The sequence below is a fragment of the Suillus subaureus genome (genome assembly GCF_016647635.1).
Source record: "Suillus subaureus strain MN1 chromosome Unknown BJ212scaffold_39, whole genome shotgun sequence".
NCBI classification, from domain to species: Eukaryota; Fungi; Basidiomycota; class Agaricomycetes; order Boletales; family Suillaceae; genus Suillus; species Suillus subaureus.
Genome location: NW_024538595.1, coordinates 101,612 through 118,118, shown reverse-complemented (window position 1 = coordinate 118,118; position 16,507 = coordinate 101,612). Strand labels below are relative to the sequence as shown.

General features: G+C 47.3%; 6 protein-coding genes across 6 annotated transcripts; 2 read left to right on the top strand and 4 right to left on the bottom strand.

Annotated features, from left to right (window-relative positions):
* The first annotated feature begins 890 nt into the window (after positions 1-890).
* On the top strand, positions 891-2,771 carry BJ212DRAFT_665086 (uncharacterized protein). Its single transcript, XM_041343767.1, has 13 exons — positions 891-1,140; positions 1,214-1,368; positions 1,432-1,466; positions 1,523-1,739; positions 1,801-1,862; positions 1,909-2,006; positions 2,059-2,138; positions 2,187-2,194; positions 2,255-2,398; positions 2,450-2,465; positions 2,520-2,562; positions 2,618-2,717; positions 2,768-2,771. The coding sequence occupies exons 2-12, from the start codon at positions 1,337-1,339 to the stop codon at positions 2,666-2,668; spliced, it is 786 nt and encodes a 261-aa protein (XP_041188488.1). The 5' UTR covers positions 891-1,140; positions 1,214-1,336; the 3' UTR covers positions 2,669-2,717; positions 2,768-2,771.
* Positions 2,772-3,351: 580 nt separating this feature from the next.
* On the bottom strand, positions 3,352-4,756 carry BJ212DRAFT_665135 (uncharacterized protein). The gene is made up of 2 exons (XM_041343768.1): positions 4,701-4,756; positions 3,352-4,641 (listed from the first exon to the last, which is right to left on the bottom strand). The coding sequence occupies exon 2, from the start codon at positions 4,605-4,607 to the stop codon at positions 3,750-3,752; it is 858 nt and encodes a 285-aa protein (XP_041188487.1). The 5' UTR covers positions 4,608-4,641; positions 4,701-4,756; the 3' UTR covers positions 3,352-3,749.
* An 815-nt stretch (positions 4,757-5,571) lies between these two features.
* On the top strand, positions 5,572-7,048 carry BJ212DRAFT_1281035 (snRNA-activating protein of 50kDa MW C terminal-domain-containing protein; the record flags this gene model as incomplete). The annotated part of the gene is made up of 6 exons (XM_041331592.1): positions 5,572-5,741; positions 5,794-6,024; positions 6,071-6,157; positions 6,232-6,531; positions 6,583-6,765; positions 6,808-7,048. 6 exons carry the CDS (start codon positions 5,572-5,574, stop codon positions 7,046-7,048), a joined length of 1,212 nt encoding a protein of 403 aa, XP_041188486.1.
* Positions 7,049-7,423: 375 nt separating this feature from the next.
* BJ212DRAFT_1281051 (uncharacterized protein) lies at positions 7,424-9,265 on the bottom strand (the record flags this gene model as incomplete). The annotated part of the gene is made up of 7 exons (XM_041331594.1): positions 7,424-7,865; positions 7,920-8,000; positions 8,050-8,147; positions 8,205-8,402; positions 8,452-8,680; positions 8,731-8,924; positions 8,972-9,265. The coding sequence occupies 7 exons, from the start codon at positions 9,263-9,265 to the stop codon at positions 7,424-7,426; spliced, it is 1,536 nt and encodes a 511-aa protein (XP_041188485.1).
* Positions 9,266-9,932: 667 nt separating this feature from the next.
* BJ212DRAFT_1449080 (uncharacterized protein) lies at positions 9,933-11,755 on the bottom strand (the record flags this gene model as incomplete). The annotated part of the gene is made up of 5 exons (XM_041338640.1): positions 9,933-10,049; positions 10,112-10,210; positions 10,269-10,985; positions 11,020-11,431; positions 11,487-11,755. The coding sequence occupies 5 exons, from the start codon at positions 11,753-11,755 to the stop codon at positions 9,933-9,935; spliced, it is 1,614 nt and encodes a 537-aa protein (XP_041188484.1).
* Positions 11,756-13,212: 1,457 nt separating this feature from the next.
* On the bottom strand, positions 13,213-15,743 carry BJ212DRAFT_1384046 (uncharacterized protein). Its single transcript, XM_041336747.1, has 10 exons — positions 15,354-15,743; positions 15,181-15,297; positions 15,048-15,131; positions 14,928-14,993; positions 14,817-14,880; positions 14,447-14,766; positions 14,109-14,396; positions 13,899-14,053; positions 13,673-13,850; positions 13,213-13,624 (listed from the first exon to the last, which is right to left on the bottom strand). The coding sequence occupies exons 1-10, from the start codon at positions 15,519-15,521 to the stop codon at positions 13,391-13,393; spliced, it is 1,674 nt and encodes a 557-aa protein (XP_041188483.1). The 5' UTR covers positions 15,522-15,743; the 3' UTR covers positions 13,213-13,390.
* Between the last annotated feature and the right edge of the window lie 764 nt (positions 15,744-16,507).

Sequence of the window (16,507 nt, the reverse complement as noted above, 5' to 3'; positions counted from 1 at the left end):
CGTTTGTTCATTCTCCTCGGCCCCCCGGGTAACCCAAGTCCCGCCATATTTTTCTCGTTGGCTCAGACTTTTTTGTATTACTTATGTATGGTATTGACATGCTTGTGAAGTGGGATTCATGTTCTACCAATCTGGGCGTGGCTATATGGTATTTCACTTACACTGTAACAAATAAGAAAGAATCGATCTTTGTATCCCTGCTCCTGCACACTCGTGATCTCCGAGGGACCACACGACGACCGATAAATCGTGCTGCAGTCGCACACATGTTCACTCATCCGGAGGCTCAGAGACTTCATACGGATCGTTAAGATTTTCCTCCAACATTCTGCCGTCTCCTGGGAGGTGACACTTCTGAGCTAATGTTTTGCCAGGTATGCTGCAGTCCACGTCACCATCGACACTATCAAACACAGCATCCATATTCTTTTGGCTATAAACAACTCCACTTTGCTGATACCAAGGATTATTATTCAACAAGAATCCGATCAGCTCTCGCATATTGCTTTTCGTAACTAAGACTGGACGCATTTACTTAACTATTTCCCGCATTGGCACTTGCTTATGCAGAGCATTTGAAAGACAAGAATTGCACAGATATAAGTTTGATTTAAACCGACGGCCTTGCAAGCCTTTAGGATACAGTATGGTTCTTTCATGCAGTTCGAAGTCATACATCTGTGGTAAAGGATGAGAAGTACCTGCATCAAGCACCACTGAAAGCTGCGGCTCGAAGGCCCGGCTCGGGGCATCTGCATCTAACCGGGCCTTAAGCCTCCGTCTTCAAGGCTCGGCCCGTCCCGGCCTAAACAGATTCGGCCCACGGCCTGAAGGCGGGCCTGCAATGCAAATCTCTACTGACCAAATAGACTGGTGCCTGTCGGTAGTACCCGGCGACCCTAGTTGCCATCAAGTTGCCATCACGATCATGACGTTACATTCACTTACGTAGATCGAAACTTGGCCTCAACTGGTCATGGTCATGAATATGATGCTGTGCCATTCAGCAAGGAATGGCATGTAATACAAGCCTCGTAGCGATGCGGCTCATGATATATTTGCTGATATGCCACTAACACGCAGATCAGTACTCAGTGATGGGCCGACCAAATTGGAACATACGTAGAATGCGCAGCATCGGTACGTCCAGAACGTTTTAAAGTCGTCTACTCGCCTATTTCTGCGAAGTTGACTGCGTGTGTTTGACTTACAGGGCTGCATACATGGCACTTGAAGCCTGAGATTGTGGGAAAGAGAGTGGCCGATACGTTGTAACTAGTAACAGGCCGCCGCAAATTCTCAACGCCTTGTTTCTGTTGAATATTATCTCAACATAATGTTTACTACTGACTCGGACGTGCAGCAGATGTGAGTGATACGCACATGGGTTCACCATGTATCTGATGTCAGTGGCTGAATAAATATCTCCAGATTGTTGTGCATTTACGCCGTCTTCGCGGGGAACAGTAAGTTCTAGCGCCTTTTATCTTTAGCGCTTCAAGACCGTGACATGATATTGTAGGTATCCTGATATACGACCATGTGATGACTCTACCAGAAGAAATCGTTTTGATCTGGCGTCGTCCAAAAGGACTGTTTGCAATGTTATTTCTGCTTAATCGTTATCTCGCTCTTCTCGGCATCATCTGCAGCATGGTTATGCAACCCTTTCTTGTTTCAGATGAGGTTCTATATTTCGTTATGCATGTACTCAACGTGTGGGCTCACAACTTCTTTCTGTAGGTGTTAGTTTCACACTGGTTCCTTGAATATCTGTTGTTTTGCTCAACAAAGACTTAGTTGTTCGAAATATACGATATCAAGACAACTGGATATCTTTTTCCAAGCAATCATCATATGCAGTGAGTGGAAGTTTATTACGAAAAGTTCACATGCTGAAAAGTTCAGTCATAATGGCCATGCGCATTTACGCTCTCTACGGCTGTAACCAACACCTGCTTACTTGGATGGCCATCATCATCATTGCTCTTGTGGGGGTAGCTTGTGTACGTATTTGCATAACATTTTGGACTCTTGGAGTCTATCAATCGTTTCTAGGCTGTCACTTTTGCACAAGTTTCAGGTGATGCGGCAATCTTGCCGAGAATTGGCTGCTATGAAGTGTATACAACAGAGACGTATGTCACCTCTTCGCATTCTGCATACCTGCTCAAAAGTTGTTGCAGAGCTGCCCGTCAGTAAATTCTAGGTCCCATTTCATACAACTTGATGTCATGACCTTATCCAAATACAGGAATTGGGCTGGCATGGGTGGCCCTGTTTGTCTTCGATTTACTTATATTCGTCCTCACAGTGTACAAGATTTACAAAATAAGGGGTTTGCCGCGGTTGTCTCTGATAACCAGGAGAAATGTTATTGATGTCATATTTCAGGATGGTAAATCTTTCGTTGAATCTGTACTGTGAACGCTGAATCAACGGCACCCAGGTGTAATGTATTTCGGGTAAGGTTGCTAGTGAACTCATGATCTGACCGAATTTGATCTGCATTCCTTTAGAGCTATAGCACTAATCAATATACCAAACATCCTGACATACTACGTGAGTCAACAAATTGATATCAATGGAGCTGCACGGCGCTCACAGCTTGAATCAGTCTGGTTCAGTGAGAATACAAACTCGCACCTTACGTCAACTATTTTCCTGACGATTAGCAAGGTTGCTATCAGAGGCAGTCTGTGCAATTTCACCAGCTGGTGAGCGTTCAATGCGACAAATACGGGTTGGTTCTAAATATGGCTTCCAGTATATCCGTTACTCTCATCTCTCGGCTGATGCTTAACCTGCACAAGACCGCTGACACTGATGTTTTCTCCACCACCGTCGGGGACGACGACTACTGCCTCGATGTCCTTACCACCAGGGTCGACGTACAGTCTGCTATTTCCTCTCACTATTGGTAGGCTAGCATTGAATTTTGTATCTGGATATCAAGTTGGGAGTGAAAAGCTATTCCAAAACTTTTTTCGAAGGCAGCGCAGCGTGACAGGGTGATGGATGACGCTGCATCCCGCGCTGAAGGCTATGCGTGCTTGAATTATGTCGAATATTGACACTTTTGGCTAATTATTGACTAATGGATTCATGTATGCTTTCGAACGTTATAACCCCTGATCCCTCATCCTTCATAGACTTGACAAAGACGGGCTGTTTCTCTCATGATATATGTCGTTGAGGAGATATTGTTCTTTGGAAATTTCAGTGGTTTGCGGACGAGCATGTAGCAGGAACTGTCCCTCTTGTCTCAGCACCATATACTAAGAACGAAGTGCTTACTCCCGTTGAGTGTGTCTAGCACTGTCCAACTCCCTGGGTCAATTAACTAGGTAAGCGTATCTTCGATTTCTCGAGTTCAAATCGCATGTAAGCTAGACCATGTTCCACAGTTGGAAAGATGAGGACTAGAAGTCTGTAACTTCGACGCAGTGCACCAATGCCGCCCTGATCTCAGTGCGAAGCCTAAAAATCGTGTTTTTTTCATAAAGGCATAGGGCATAGAGGAAAAAGTTGTATAGGGCATAAGAACTAAGGGACAAGTGGCCAGGGGGTTTCGTAAAAGAATGACAACGGTTCTAGTAAAAATGAAAGGTAAACGGAGTATATGTTGAAGGAATGACGCGGATTGGACCATACATAAGAGGAGAGAGAAAGGAGAAATGGGTATATGAAGGAGTGACATGGGTCGGACGATAAATAAGAAAGTGTCGGAAGTCGTAAAGTATCGTAAGTCATAAAAATGTCATAAGGTATAAAGAGGCATAAGATGAGTCGTGGACGAACCAGATATGGGTATCATAGAGTCTCGAATGAACAATGTTGCGGATGGAGTTCCGTTCGAGGCGAAGTGTCGGTGTGGACAAGAAGTCGTAATGTAATAGGCTGGAGTCGCGTGTAAACTGTGGTGCGCGAATAGGCGAAGTCCGGGGCAGAGATGATGAAATAGGCTGGAGCTGCATGTAAACTGTGGTGCGCGAATGGGCGAAGTCCGGGGCAGAGATAATGAAATAGGCTGGAGCTGCATGTAAACCGTGATGCGCGAATGGGCGAAGTCCGGGGCAAAGATAATGAAATAGGCTGGAGCTGCGTGTAAACCGTGATGCGCGAATGGGCGAAGTCCGGGGCAGAGATAATGAAATAGGCTGAGTATGGAGCCGCGAGTAAATAGTGATGCGTGAATGGAGCAGTGCAGGCCCTCGGGCTTCCAGAGTCCGGGGCAGAGTGAGAGAGTGACCTGGCGGGCGTGAGGCTCGGAAGAAGAGTAAGAACAAAGAGAAAGAAGGAGTGACTTGGGTCGGACGATAATAAGATGAAATGAAAGTGAAAGGGATATATGAAGGAGTGACTTGGGCCGGACGACAAGAAGAAAGAGAAAGGTGAAACGGGTATACGGAGTGATTTTGGTCAGACGATAAGAAAGAGAAAGGTGAAAGGGGTACATGAAGGAGTGACTTGGGTCGAACAATATATGAGAGGAGAGAGGAAATGTGAAACGGAAGGCACGTCCGCGATCCGGTAGAAAGAGCGACGGCTGTCGGACGACAGGCTCGCGGTGTAAATAGAGAAAGAACGGGGAGATGGTGACGCATTCGTCATCCAGTAGAAAGAGCGGCTGCGGTCAGACTAAAGGAATGATGAGAGTTGGATTGAGGTTCAGAGAAATCGAGAAAAACAAGACTTACTGATGCCACACTATCAAGCTTGAATGCAGAGTCACTGCACGTCATTCATTATGCTTGGAGTGCCCGCTGTGCGATGGGTGCATTTGCTGCGTGGGCGGGTGAAACGGTATCAGACAGAGATTAGGTAGTAAGAGGTAGGCGGTAGGGATGCGGCGGAAGCGTGCGAAGGTCCCTGTTTCAGAAAGAGGCGACGCCAGCGAGGGCGAAGTTCGAGAGTGGGCGAGAGAAGGATATTTTTTGATCAACGCGGCCAACGTTGAGCTTTTCTATATTCTGGAAAGAGAGATGATGAGAAGGAGGTTTTGTTGGCATAGGGCGGTAACTCACTTTTAAGCGGAAAGAACAGATCTGACATTGCTTTACCGACGGTGCGCGACATTGGGTGAGCGAGATCGGCGAGAGAGCAAGACGACGAGAGAGCTAGATGAGATAACAAGCCGACGAGGTAGCGAGAGAGCAATAAACTGAGAACAACAAACGATCAGTGACAAAGCCAACGAAATATAATCGTCCGCGACACGCAGATGAGGGTCGGACGTGACGATAAAGGATCGTTGGCACTCGGGGGGAGGTCAAGGCTGATAAAGAAGAGAAAGCTCTGGCGGGCAGGTATTTATACGTTTCGGCCTCATTAGTACTCTCGAGACCCTACGTCACAGTGCGTCATGGGTATTTGGCATAGCGGAAAGCGACCGACGCGCCTGCCAGTGTTAGCCAGCCTCAAGTTTATGGATGACTTGTGATCTAGAACCATGCATCATTCGTGACTCGGAGTAAGGAAGAGGTTGACGCGACGTGTCTAGGTCACGTGCTAACATAAAGGTTAAATGTTCCACTAGCTGTAAGCCAACTTTAATTCCTATCCCCTGCTATGAGTCGCAGTTTTGACTCTTACTTTGGACCACCATCGCAACCTATCAATGTCGCAGAGTTTTTACAGCAAGCAAACTCTGCACTCCTATCAGGATCATTTACCAATGCCGCATGGGAGCAGTTAACTCCCGAGCATAGAAATGCCGTCGAAGCAGAGATTAACGAAAGGTACTCTTCTCCCCCACTACATCATATCAGCGCTCATTGCATATCAGCGTAGCATTTCAGACCTCAAGTCATCTCTTGATCAAGTATGGGACAACCCTGTATTATCAGCGCACGTACTGCGCCAGCACGAGTCTACAATAGCGTCTGTGCGCGGCCAAGCAGACGCACCGGCACCAAAAGGAAGAAAGCGCAAACGCGATATCGCTCCAGAAGGTAGCGAATCTACCCCAGAAGTACTACAGCTCCAAGAGAAGCTTGACGCTGTCAACCTCAGATGTTGGGGGTGTGTATCTCCCCTTGCATATCACTCTTCTCTTACCCTTGTGCAGATTAACCGTGGAGTCAGCGCTTTGTATGCGTTCTGCTAAAAATTCTGACTACAATGCGCTCGACGCACCCAAGAAGATGGAACAGGCGTTCTTCATGCCTTTGACCACGGGAACGTCGGCGCAACGCGTAGCTCGACACCAGATTCTCTCAGGGGCCCAAGCCCCGATGCAAATTCACATCCAAACGCTGTCATCTCGCTTACAGTTTACAATCGCATTACTTATCTTCCAAGCTGCCTGACGCGCTCCTCACAACACGCCGTACTGTCAACCCAAACATTGGCTGACCTACTACGCGTCTTGCCATGCGCCTCCAGTAATATGCCAACAGAAGAGCTAGATGCCGAGGGAGATGTATCAAGCTATAATGTCACCGATCAAACAGGAGAGCATTCCGGGTGTTTGTTCTGCATCGAGGACCTTATCTACAGGGACGGGAGAGAAACCCCCGATTATGCAGAGTATGTCAGAATAGCACCGCCGCCAACAGATTCCTAACTAACCTTCTACAGAAAACTAGTAGTCCATTTCCACAAACTCCCCGAAGACAAACGTCCGCAAATCAAAATAGCATCAACCTCCGCCAGTGAAACTACCTTCAACGCCCTCACACTAGGAACCCACAAACCTTACTGGATACTACACCAAGGCAACTGTGAACACTTTTTCGTCATCGATCAGATCAGGCATGCACCGTTCCGTTTTAACTCCATAATATCCCTGAATATCATACACAGACTCGCCCATGTTTCAGATCCGTTATCAGGTTATCCATTGATGCTCCACCTCACTCCAACGGTCCAAGATCTCTGCCGTGCTTGCGGGAAAGTCCCAGCCGTACATTCGATCGTGGGTGACATGCGTCTCGGTGAAAGTCCATGCCTCCTGTGCGCACCTTGTTGGCGGATGATGGGTCCTCCTAAAAATGATGAAGGCGTGGTGGTTGTACCCCTCGTAATACCTTTCGTAAATCACTAAAACGGTCGACACTTGAACATGCATAGACATGATGACGTACATAGGTTGCAGTGTCGCAGTGCACAAGTAACCCTGAAAATTGATAGGCCGACGCCGATAACTCAAAAGATCAAGGTTCAGAATAAACGGCCATCAACGAGTCATGATCCATGCATCATGGGCGGTTCGGCTTTTGGCCACTTCTATTATGTACGTTGCTAGGTATGATAGTCAAATGATAGTACATGAAGTGCAAATATGTGCAAATACACATGCGATGCCAACAGAAGATCCCAGCATCTCAAACGAGCGATATGGCAGATCAGTGAGTGGTCTGTGTATGTGAACTACAAAATCCAAGTGAGCTCCAAAAGAAAATGAGAAGCGGTGCGGACCTCAACCGTCAAAAAACAGAGTGCAATTTGCGATCGAGGTCTCTACGACCACTTCACCAATCTGTTCCTGGAGGAAGTCCCATGAGTTTGGTCCCCAGCCTATCCAGCCATATGTCCGTGTGTCAGAAACGTAATTCAATAAAAAGTTCCGACCCAAAGTTGGATCGAACGGATCCAAAGAAGAGGCAGTGCCCTGGATCACTGACACAATGCCTAGTTTTGCATTGGCTTGAAAAAGGCCCTGAAAGTAGCGATCAAACATGACATTGACTGGACCAAGGTCATTCTCCAGGCGCAACTTTATAGCTGTTGGTGGTGATGCCGGATCGTGTACGAAGCTCGCCGTAGCTTGGCCATAGAAAGTACGCATATTCGCAACAAAGTTCGGACGCTGGGGAGGACTTCTGTTGGGCGCGTTCAGCGTGACGTTGGCCGTCAAGTTGCTAAAAAAAAATGGTGTTTGGTCGAGAAGAAAACTTTGAATCTGAGCCACGAACCTACTGCCAGTGCTGACTTCAAGATATGTTGGGAACATCAAGTCAGGATCATTGAAGAGGGAGGCGTTAATATTGATAGGGCTATAATATATCAGTCGTATCTTTTTTCAAAAACGAGGACAAAACATACGCTTGTATCGTGCTCACAGAAAGGGTGCGTGAAGCCGCAAACTGACCGAAAATTGACTCTAAGGATGTTTCAACCAGTATGTGGTTGGCTTCGATAGACTTTAAAGCAGATGGAAAATAAAAATGAATGAATGGGATATAAGCATGACCACTTACACTGACAAAAATTCTGGAAATAGGACCTTCTATAGAAACTCTCCCGAAATTGACATAGTTACCAAAATCGCCAAACGTTTGGGCGAACAAAGGTAGGTAGGTAGCAAAAGCGTCAACTTGAGCAGTTATAGGTGATTGTGGGTACAGCAGTGTGATGTTAAAGAGCAGTTGATCGTTGAAGGACATGTTATCTGGTATCTGGTTTATGTCAGCATAAGATTCGCTGTGACAGAATAACGCTACACACATAAATAGCAAGGCCAGTGGCGTTGTTCGACAATGTAAAGCAAACCAGTGTCTGGTCAAAGAGGTCAACATTGGATGCTTGCATTCTGACCGATATGGTTGTATTGGTCACGGAGGTGTTGGGGTTTATGCCGACGAACAAATCACCCAGGACAACATTCATGTTGCTCATATACGATGCATTCGACGTGATGCTGAATCGACCATCGGATGATACGGTATTCAGAACCCTAAGAAAGAGAGTCATGATTGTTCAGCTAGGGACTGAACGTGGACGTACTCTCCAACAATAGAATTTTGCGCGTCGTCGAGTTGTCCGATAGTTGCCCATACGTTGCAGACAGGTGAAACTCCATTGGCAGGGAAGTTCGAGAAGTTGTTGATATTCGTGACGTAGCGTGATGTAGGGGTCTTTGGTATCCAAGGAACGACATAGTTAGAGGGGTAGAATGGTTGCTCGTCGTCCTGATATTTCTATGTAGTTTGAGAAGACAGGTAACGCACACGATAAACATACTAACCTTAACAATGAGGGGGATGCCAATGATGATTGAAAGGATAATATACAAGCCCAAAGCAATTATGCCAGCCCTCCAGGACCTGGAGTCGATAAGGCGCCGCTTTGGAGGAGGTTTGTAAAGAGTGATCAAGGAGTCATTGTTCAGAACATTTAAAGCCAATGCCTGTGAAGTTTCATAGTCAGGCAGGGGACTGAATGGACGACGGCCTGCCGCGCGCTCTGGATAACGAAGGGCGGGAGTTGTGACGGGAGGATCCTTTGACTTTAGGAGGTCGTCTTCGTCCTGTATGATCATCCCTTCGAATTCACATATGGCATTGACGAAGGCGAAGGCGACGAAAAGAACAACGATGCGAAAGGAAAGGTGCTAACTTACTCGGGCGTGGGAGTTCGCGGCACTACCAAAAGCCCTCATAATATTACGTAATAACACCGCGCATCTCGGCATGCTCGAACTAAACTAATAGATCAACGCGCGATACCGACATCACTGGAAATTTGATAGCGTGATCTGTCATGCTCACTCGGAGAATATATCAACCCTCAAAGTAGATATGACGACGGCGGCCACTCGGTCTGACTTTGAAGAGGTATTGAGCGTGAAGGTCACTAGCCGAAGGCGGGATAGTCACGTTCCGCGCGTGTCCCTTACCACACTACGGTGCACCGCTGTTCTTGCGCTGGTTCTTATACTATATCGAAATTCAAACCTTCAATGTACATGCGATATATACATCATCCACGTCACGACCCGCACACCGGCATATGAAATGAAAAGCTAGATCATATTGGGTGATATATGAAACGCGACGGCATACAGTATATAACAATCTACCCGCTCATAGAAAAGTATTTAAAACATTGCAGGTCAGTTGAAGACCTGAGGTGAAACCGAGACAAGACATGATTCGGTTGTTGAAACCAGGTTTACTCAATCACAGCCAAGAACAAACGGTAGGCGTTTACCAGATACGAGTCTCCAAGAGCAGGTCACTGTTGCCCTCGAGCCCAATACACGCCTTCAGGAAACTCTCGAGCGCGTTACGCTGCCTGCCGAGGCTGTTGACAACATCAGTGACCTGAGAGCGAGTATTAGCGTGATGATAGACTATAAGTGGAACCGGCACTCACCAGGCTTTACGAGAGGCGCCTTGCACATGTACGAGAGCAGCGACAAGACAGCGTGGAGGGGCGCAAAATCAGTTTGGCCCTCTCCGCGGTACTTGACGCGAGTAAGCAGCTCAGTAAGGATAGTCAAGTCGAGAATCAACGGTGTCGCAAGTAAAGAGTCCTGTAACAGCATTGAGCATCTGGTGGCATATCAAAAACGTGTCCCATACCTCACACTCGTTGAAGATGTTGATGGTTTGTCTCCCGCCACAGAAGATCTCAGAGTAGTACTCGTCAATTGCTCTCTTCGAGTCACCGACTGCAGGCACATACTTGATCACAACAATGTGATCAGGGTGCTCGCCTTTGGCCGCTTTGCCCGTTGCGCCCAGAACAGGAGGTTTGTAGAGCAAACGGTTGGCATCCACCATATCATCCACAACGCTGCTCTTGCTGATTTCCTTACTCTTGAACTGCGGTTCCGCGCTCAAATTATGCCCATCATTGTTGCCAAGATGGTTGTACGACGCGATAGAGAGCGGTTTGATACCAGCGTTCACGAGGAACTCTGCAAGCACGGATTTCAGCTTGGTTTGACCAGACTTCAGGTCATCACCGCCAATGAAAGACTTCTCCCGCTCCGCGAGGGCGATGACACCAGGCACGAACGTGTTTTGAGGGGCACCGTTAACGAATGGCTCGCCCTCGAGAATGGCAGCAACAGCGAAGAGCGTCGAGGGAGACACCTCCGAGTGCGAGTTCTTGATCGCAGCAAGGATATTGTCAGCGGTATCATTAACGCCAGGGATAATGTCACTGTAGCGTTCCGTATTCGCAGTCCAGAATACGACGACACGGTCAAGCTGATTCTCAGATTTGAAGCGGCGAATGTCGGCACGAATGTGCTCGAGATGTAGCCTGCTTGTCGGTGCCAGGGACGACATTGTCCGCACGCGCTTCCTGGTTGGCAGCAATGAAGTCGGGATAGTAGATGGAAGGAAGAGGGCGACCGAGCAGAGCCATGTGCGGCTTGACCTGGCGCTGGAGATCATAATCAAGCACCTTCGCACGTTCCATCGCCTTGTCCATGGGTAGGCCGGAAATATCCCAGCCACCAAGAACAAGGTCATTGGGGTGCACCATAGGAAGAACGTCAGAGATTGGGACGTGGACTTCCTTACCGGTGCTCGGTTCAGTGCCAATGCGAACGGTAGATGCACGGAGGACAGAGCCAATGTAGTTAGGCTGCTGAATACCCTCCTTGGTGTGCCAGGCCATCTGGTGCCTGTTTGCGATGATGGTCGCGCAAAGAGTGGAGCCATTGTTACCGCCCAAACCGATCATCATAAGTCTGTTGCGCGTCCATGTCAGATGGTAGTACATTTCGAAACTGATAAATGACATACCCAGTCTTGCCAACCTTGCGGGTGGTTTGGAACTCGTAAGGCTTGGCAGTAGGTAAAATAGTGAACTGGCCGTCTGAGACCACGACATCGGCACCACGGTTGAAGTACTTTGCAGTGATATGATCATCGGTGTAGACGGTATTTTCCGACTGGACGGTGATGTAGTTAGGGCGACGAACGGCGGTCGGGTGAACCGGAACGATTGACTCCAATTCAGAGTCGGGGGTGTTGTAACCCGAAGAGTTTGTGGCGGGAAGTTGAGTAGACATTGAGGTGAGTATATATACGAGTGAAAATAAGGCAAAAACGATGACGAGATCAATGAGCAGCTAGAAAGCCTGCGCAGGAGTGCTTGGAGCCTCGGTGGGGGTTGTGGGGACTACCGAGTTGGTTCGAGTACATGCAAAGAGCTCGGAAAACTCTGAGGATGAAGGTGTCTGACACCAGAAACTACGATGAAGACAACTATGTGGGTGGTTAGAGCTAAAAACGCTGGGGAAAATGTGAGCAAATGCTTGGGGTTTATATAGGGCAAAATGGGGTTAGAACTTGAATGAGCACGACCTCGGAGCAGGGTTAGAAGATGGCCGTTAAGTAAAAAGAGGGTAAGGGACGAGCAAACATGGCAAGCGTCAAATTTATTGCAGTCAAACCTCATTGATCCCGAATGACAGCACATTTAAGCGTTATCTTGAAAATGCTGGAATGGATTATGGGAACAGCAGATCTTGTACGTTTTATCGTCGTTTGCCGCATCAATTTGATCATGGCGAAAGGACACCCAAAACGTGTTTTGGAGTCGAAGTTGTTCTAGCACAACAGCCTGCATTATGGTTTTAGTAATTCAGTAGTACTACTGATATTACCAACGTTCTGCGATTATCTTTACGGACGCGCGCGTAAACCCTCGGAGTATAAACGCGGTATTTCGGAGAATGGAGGGACTACCTAGTAGTAGTACTGGTAGATCAGAAGGCAAATCAGATCTAATTTTATTTGTTGGACACGCTAAGGGCTGCAAGAGGGATGACAATTATAGGGAAAATATCGTCATGCGCTGTCACCATCGTCCGTGTGTGGGCGTTGAACGTTTGACATTATATGACTTGGTGAAACGTTTCAAAGCTCAGCGCTCAGCGTTCAATTATTCGCGGAGACCATCTTTCCTCATTGACTAGATTATCAATCTTGACTTCGAGTGCATAGAGCAAGTATCAACGCTCTCGATCGAGTCTTCGGCAGGTGTCTCTTCCCTGCGCAGGGTCACCAATGTCATTGGCGAAGCCCGTATTGACGCGTGAAACGGCCGCGGTCTTCGTCACTTCGCCAGGGTCATTACACTGTACCTTCAGGGGCACAGAATGCGAGTCATTTGGATCGCAAGGTAACTCCATCTTGACATGTCCCTCAATTCCCCGAGTCCGCCTGCAAGAACAGGTATCTCGTCTCTGCATTGATCAATACCGGCGTCACATACTAGTGTCGTATTGGCTATTGAGCCACAAGTGTCGATGAAGCTCCTCCATTAGCTGGTAATCTGAGATGGGATGCTGCGTGGATCAGCGGAGTAATCAACAGAATCACTCACTGATATAAGCATCCGTGCCTGCATTCGATTCGCAAGGTCTTATCAGCATGGTCGATGGCCTACCTGTCGATATTGAAATACTTCCAGACATCAAGCACGATTCCGCGCCAGTAGACACAGGTACCACGAGTGGTGGCTGCTGAGTATCGATATCGAAAGTAGCATGGCAGGAACCATGAAGATAATAGGAAGTGCCACCTCCAACCAAATGAAAGCGAAGCAATACGTGATATTGCTTATCACAAAGATATTATATCTCGTATCATTCATCTCAAGGTGAGTCTGTATTAGATTAAAACAAATAGGTCCGGATAGTTCATAGTTCTGTCCGCAACGGAAACATGGCATCACATAACTGCTGCCATATCTGCGAGAATATGCTAAAGCAAGACAGGGTGTGTTTCTTGCACCTCCGTATTAATTGTCGGAGGTAACGCTGTATCGTCCCCAGGGATGTTGTGTAAAAGGGTGAAGGGGAGGGTGGATGAGGGGTATGCAATTTTATAGGCGCTGATGCCTGCGTTGATTCGTGCGGAGGTGACTTCCGTGGCTGAGGCAGCCTGTGAGCGTCGCAATAAGAACATAACGAAGAACATACATTGCCAACAACAGCCCTTTCGGCTTCTTCAATGAGGTGGTTGGCATCGGATTCGCCAGTTTTCTTCCACATATCTCGGAAGATCTCTACGGCCTGCAAGCTCTCGCTGAAGCGGTGTAACGTATTAATAAGGGCAACAACTTCTGAACGCTGTAGAAGATTATGATTTTTGCGCGGACTGATTTGAAGGAGGTTAGTTCATGCAAGGGATGTGTTGACTACCTACTCAAGGGCAGTCTCGTCCATCTCAAAAAGAATTTTGAGCGCGGTTGCAAGACCGGTGGTTTGGACTTTGCCCCATAAACGGCACTTGTCACATCCAACGCAGTCCATGATCCTTGAAACGTTCCGGAAATGCATTTTGAACTCTTCTTTCAGGATCTGGAAAGACGGACAAAATTTCAGTACACAAATATTATTTTAATATGTTGCTCACGTTCGCGTTCTCGCCTCTGAACAATACCCGCTCGTCAAACTTACCAACATGCTCTGCGATATCGATGACTTTGCTAAGAGTCGTAAGTGTTGTGGCTTCTTCTTGGATGTCCTCCGCGAGCAAGTGGTCGTAATGCATGGGCATAGACATTGAACAGTAGTCGTAGTCACGTAGGTATGGACCAATGCGCGATACAGCACGTAGGAGAAGCACAGTGTTGAAGTAAATATATTGAAGTCTCTCAGGGTGAGAAGCGACGCGGGTGACGAAGCACTCAAGGTTCGGGCCCTGTCACATATGATGAGCTAGGAGTAGTGAAATTCAACTGGACTGCATACCATCTCTCCGGTTGTTTGATTAAGGTATTCGAGGCAGATATGAGTTGAGATGGATGCATGCAACCCAGATATAATCTTGTAATACACCCTCTTCTCAAGACATTCACCATCTGCGGTTTCTCCGTTAATTGGCTCTCGTAAGACATCGGTAAGAGTGTCAGGAAGTGTGACTTGTGCGGGAGAATGAGAAGTCAACAGGTTCAGCTCTGAAAGGCCGAAGCAATTTTCCTCGTATATTGACTTCCAGACTCGATGCGCAGAAGGACCTGAGTAACCCGTATAACGCTCGGGGACTAGTGTCAGGTCAACGTATTCGCCCTCTACAAAAGAATCATCATTGAACGTAAGAACCAGAATATGAAATGCGCACCTGTCATATCATCGAGGAAACAAAAATCAGAATCGCGATAATAGCATCCAGGAAGACGGACACGCTGTACAAGTTATAAAAACGTCGTCTAACAAAATGCATGGAACCTACCTCTTCCAGAGGTGGCAATTCTATCTTGCTCAGAGCCGCCGCTCTCCACTTTTCTGGTATCTCGCTCTAGAGTGGAACTTCAGCTTAGTGCACTTGAAGGAGATGATTAATTGGGCATACCTCATCTACTGTAGTAATACCACACTCCCTATTCATACAGAACCCGTTCTCTTGCCAGAAAGGGCATTCACGATAGAGGTCTACCTGATAAACGATTGAGTGGTGCTCGAAGCTGTCCGAACCTGGAACGTACCTGGAAATACTTAAAGAATGGCATCTGCACTAACTCATTGAGCGTGCTATATAGTTCCCCATTCACACTCTCTATCGTCTCGTAATCACATAAGGTGGTTTCTATCGGACCAGTTGTCTACGAAGACACGTGGGTGAATGATGTGTTAAGTCGTACACGTAAGTACTACATACCGAATGTTGACAGAGTGGTTCTCCGCGAGCAGACTCGTGTTCAAGAACGTTCTGAACTGGATTGTGGCGTATAAGGCTGTCCCCCAGAAACGAACTTGGGCTGACGCCTACAGCGACCAAGGCGGAGAATGCGAGAGCCAAATATACTCTACGCCAGAGACAGAGCATGTGAAGAGTCGGGAATCTGAGAACCTATGGTGGTGGGAAATATACCTAGGAGGCCAGTAAAGAATGTAGTATATGTACTTTGACGTTTGTGTTGCCTTTGTCGTTAACTGAGTCTCTGAAAGTGATGCTTCATAAGTAATCGCGATTACAAGTTCCACGTCAGATATCCCTATGAGTCACGTGGGTGGAAAAATCATACAGACTCGAGGCAATAATTTGACGTGTTCAAGTTAACTTATGTTCTGACCTCATAATGGGCAAAACGGCACACGAGCCTCATACTCCAGATTTCAAAAAGAGCGATAAGCATCCATCTTGTATGCCTTTCGTCGAAGATGAGATGACTTTGGGTACGCATACTTACACCGCGTTGTGATCGCTGCTACTTAAGTCCCAGTTTGACGGGGTATGGCTATGTGCGATGGCACAGGCACCTCAGGCTCTCCTACTACTGCACCGAAATGGCGCTCTCCTCCCTCAGAATCTTCGAAGAACACCGCAGTAATGCTCGTTCACAGCCTTCTCGCAGAATGCTTTCACCGGCTTTCACCGTGTCACAGGACAGCACTTCAGGATCTGAGAACCTATGGCGAAGCACAATAGCTACATGCTGTCTATCGTGGTTTCACTGACTGATAGCATCCGCAGAAGAGTACTGAGGTTTTCCTCCTGGACACCAAAACTGAGTATCGCAAAGTGGATACTTGTTGTGATTATGAACTTGTATGAATACAAAACTGTACAATGTGTGTTAAAATGCGACGGCCGTGAGCTCGGGGAGGCCTTGATCAACGAATCGAGTCCCTTGCTATTCTACGTCCGAACAGTACGTATCCTAGTATCGTAATAGGGGGTCTTGTTAGCTCCATAAGTAAATAGAAACGGTATTAAAAGGTCCTATCGATATGAAAGCACTAGCTGTGAAATGCTTGGAACGTTCAACGGATCTCTGGCCACTTCATTAAGCTCATTAAGATGGATGAAGA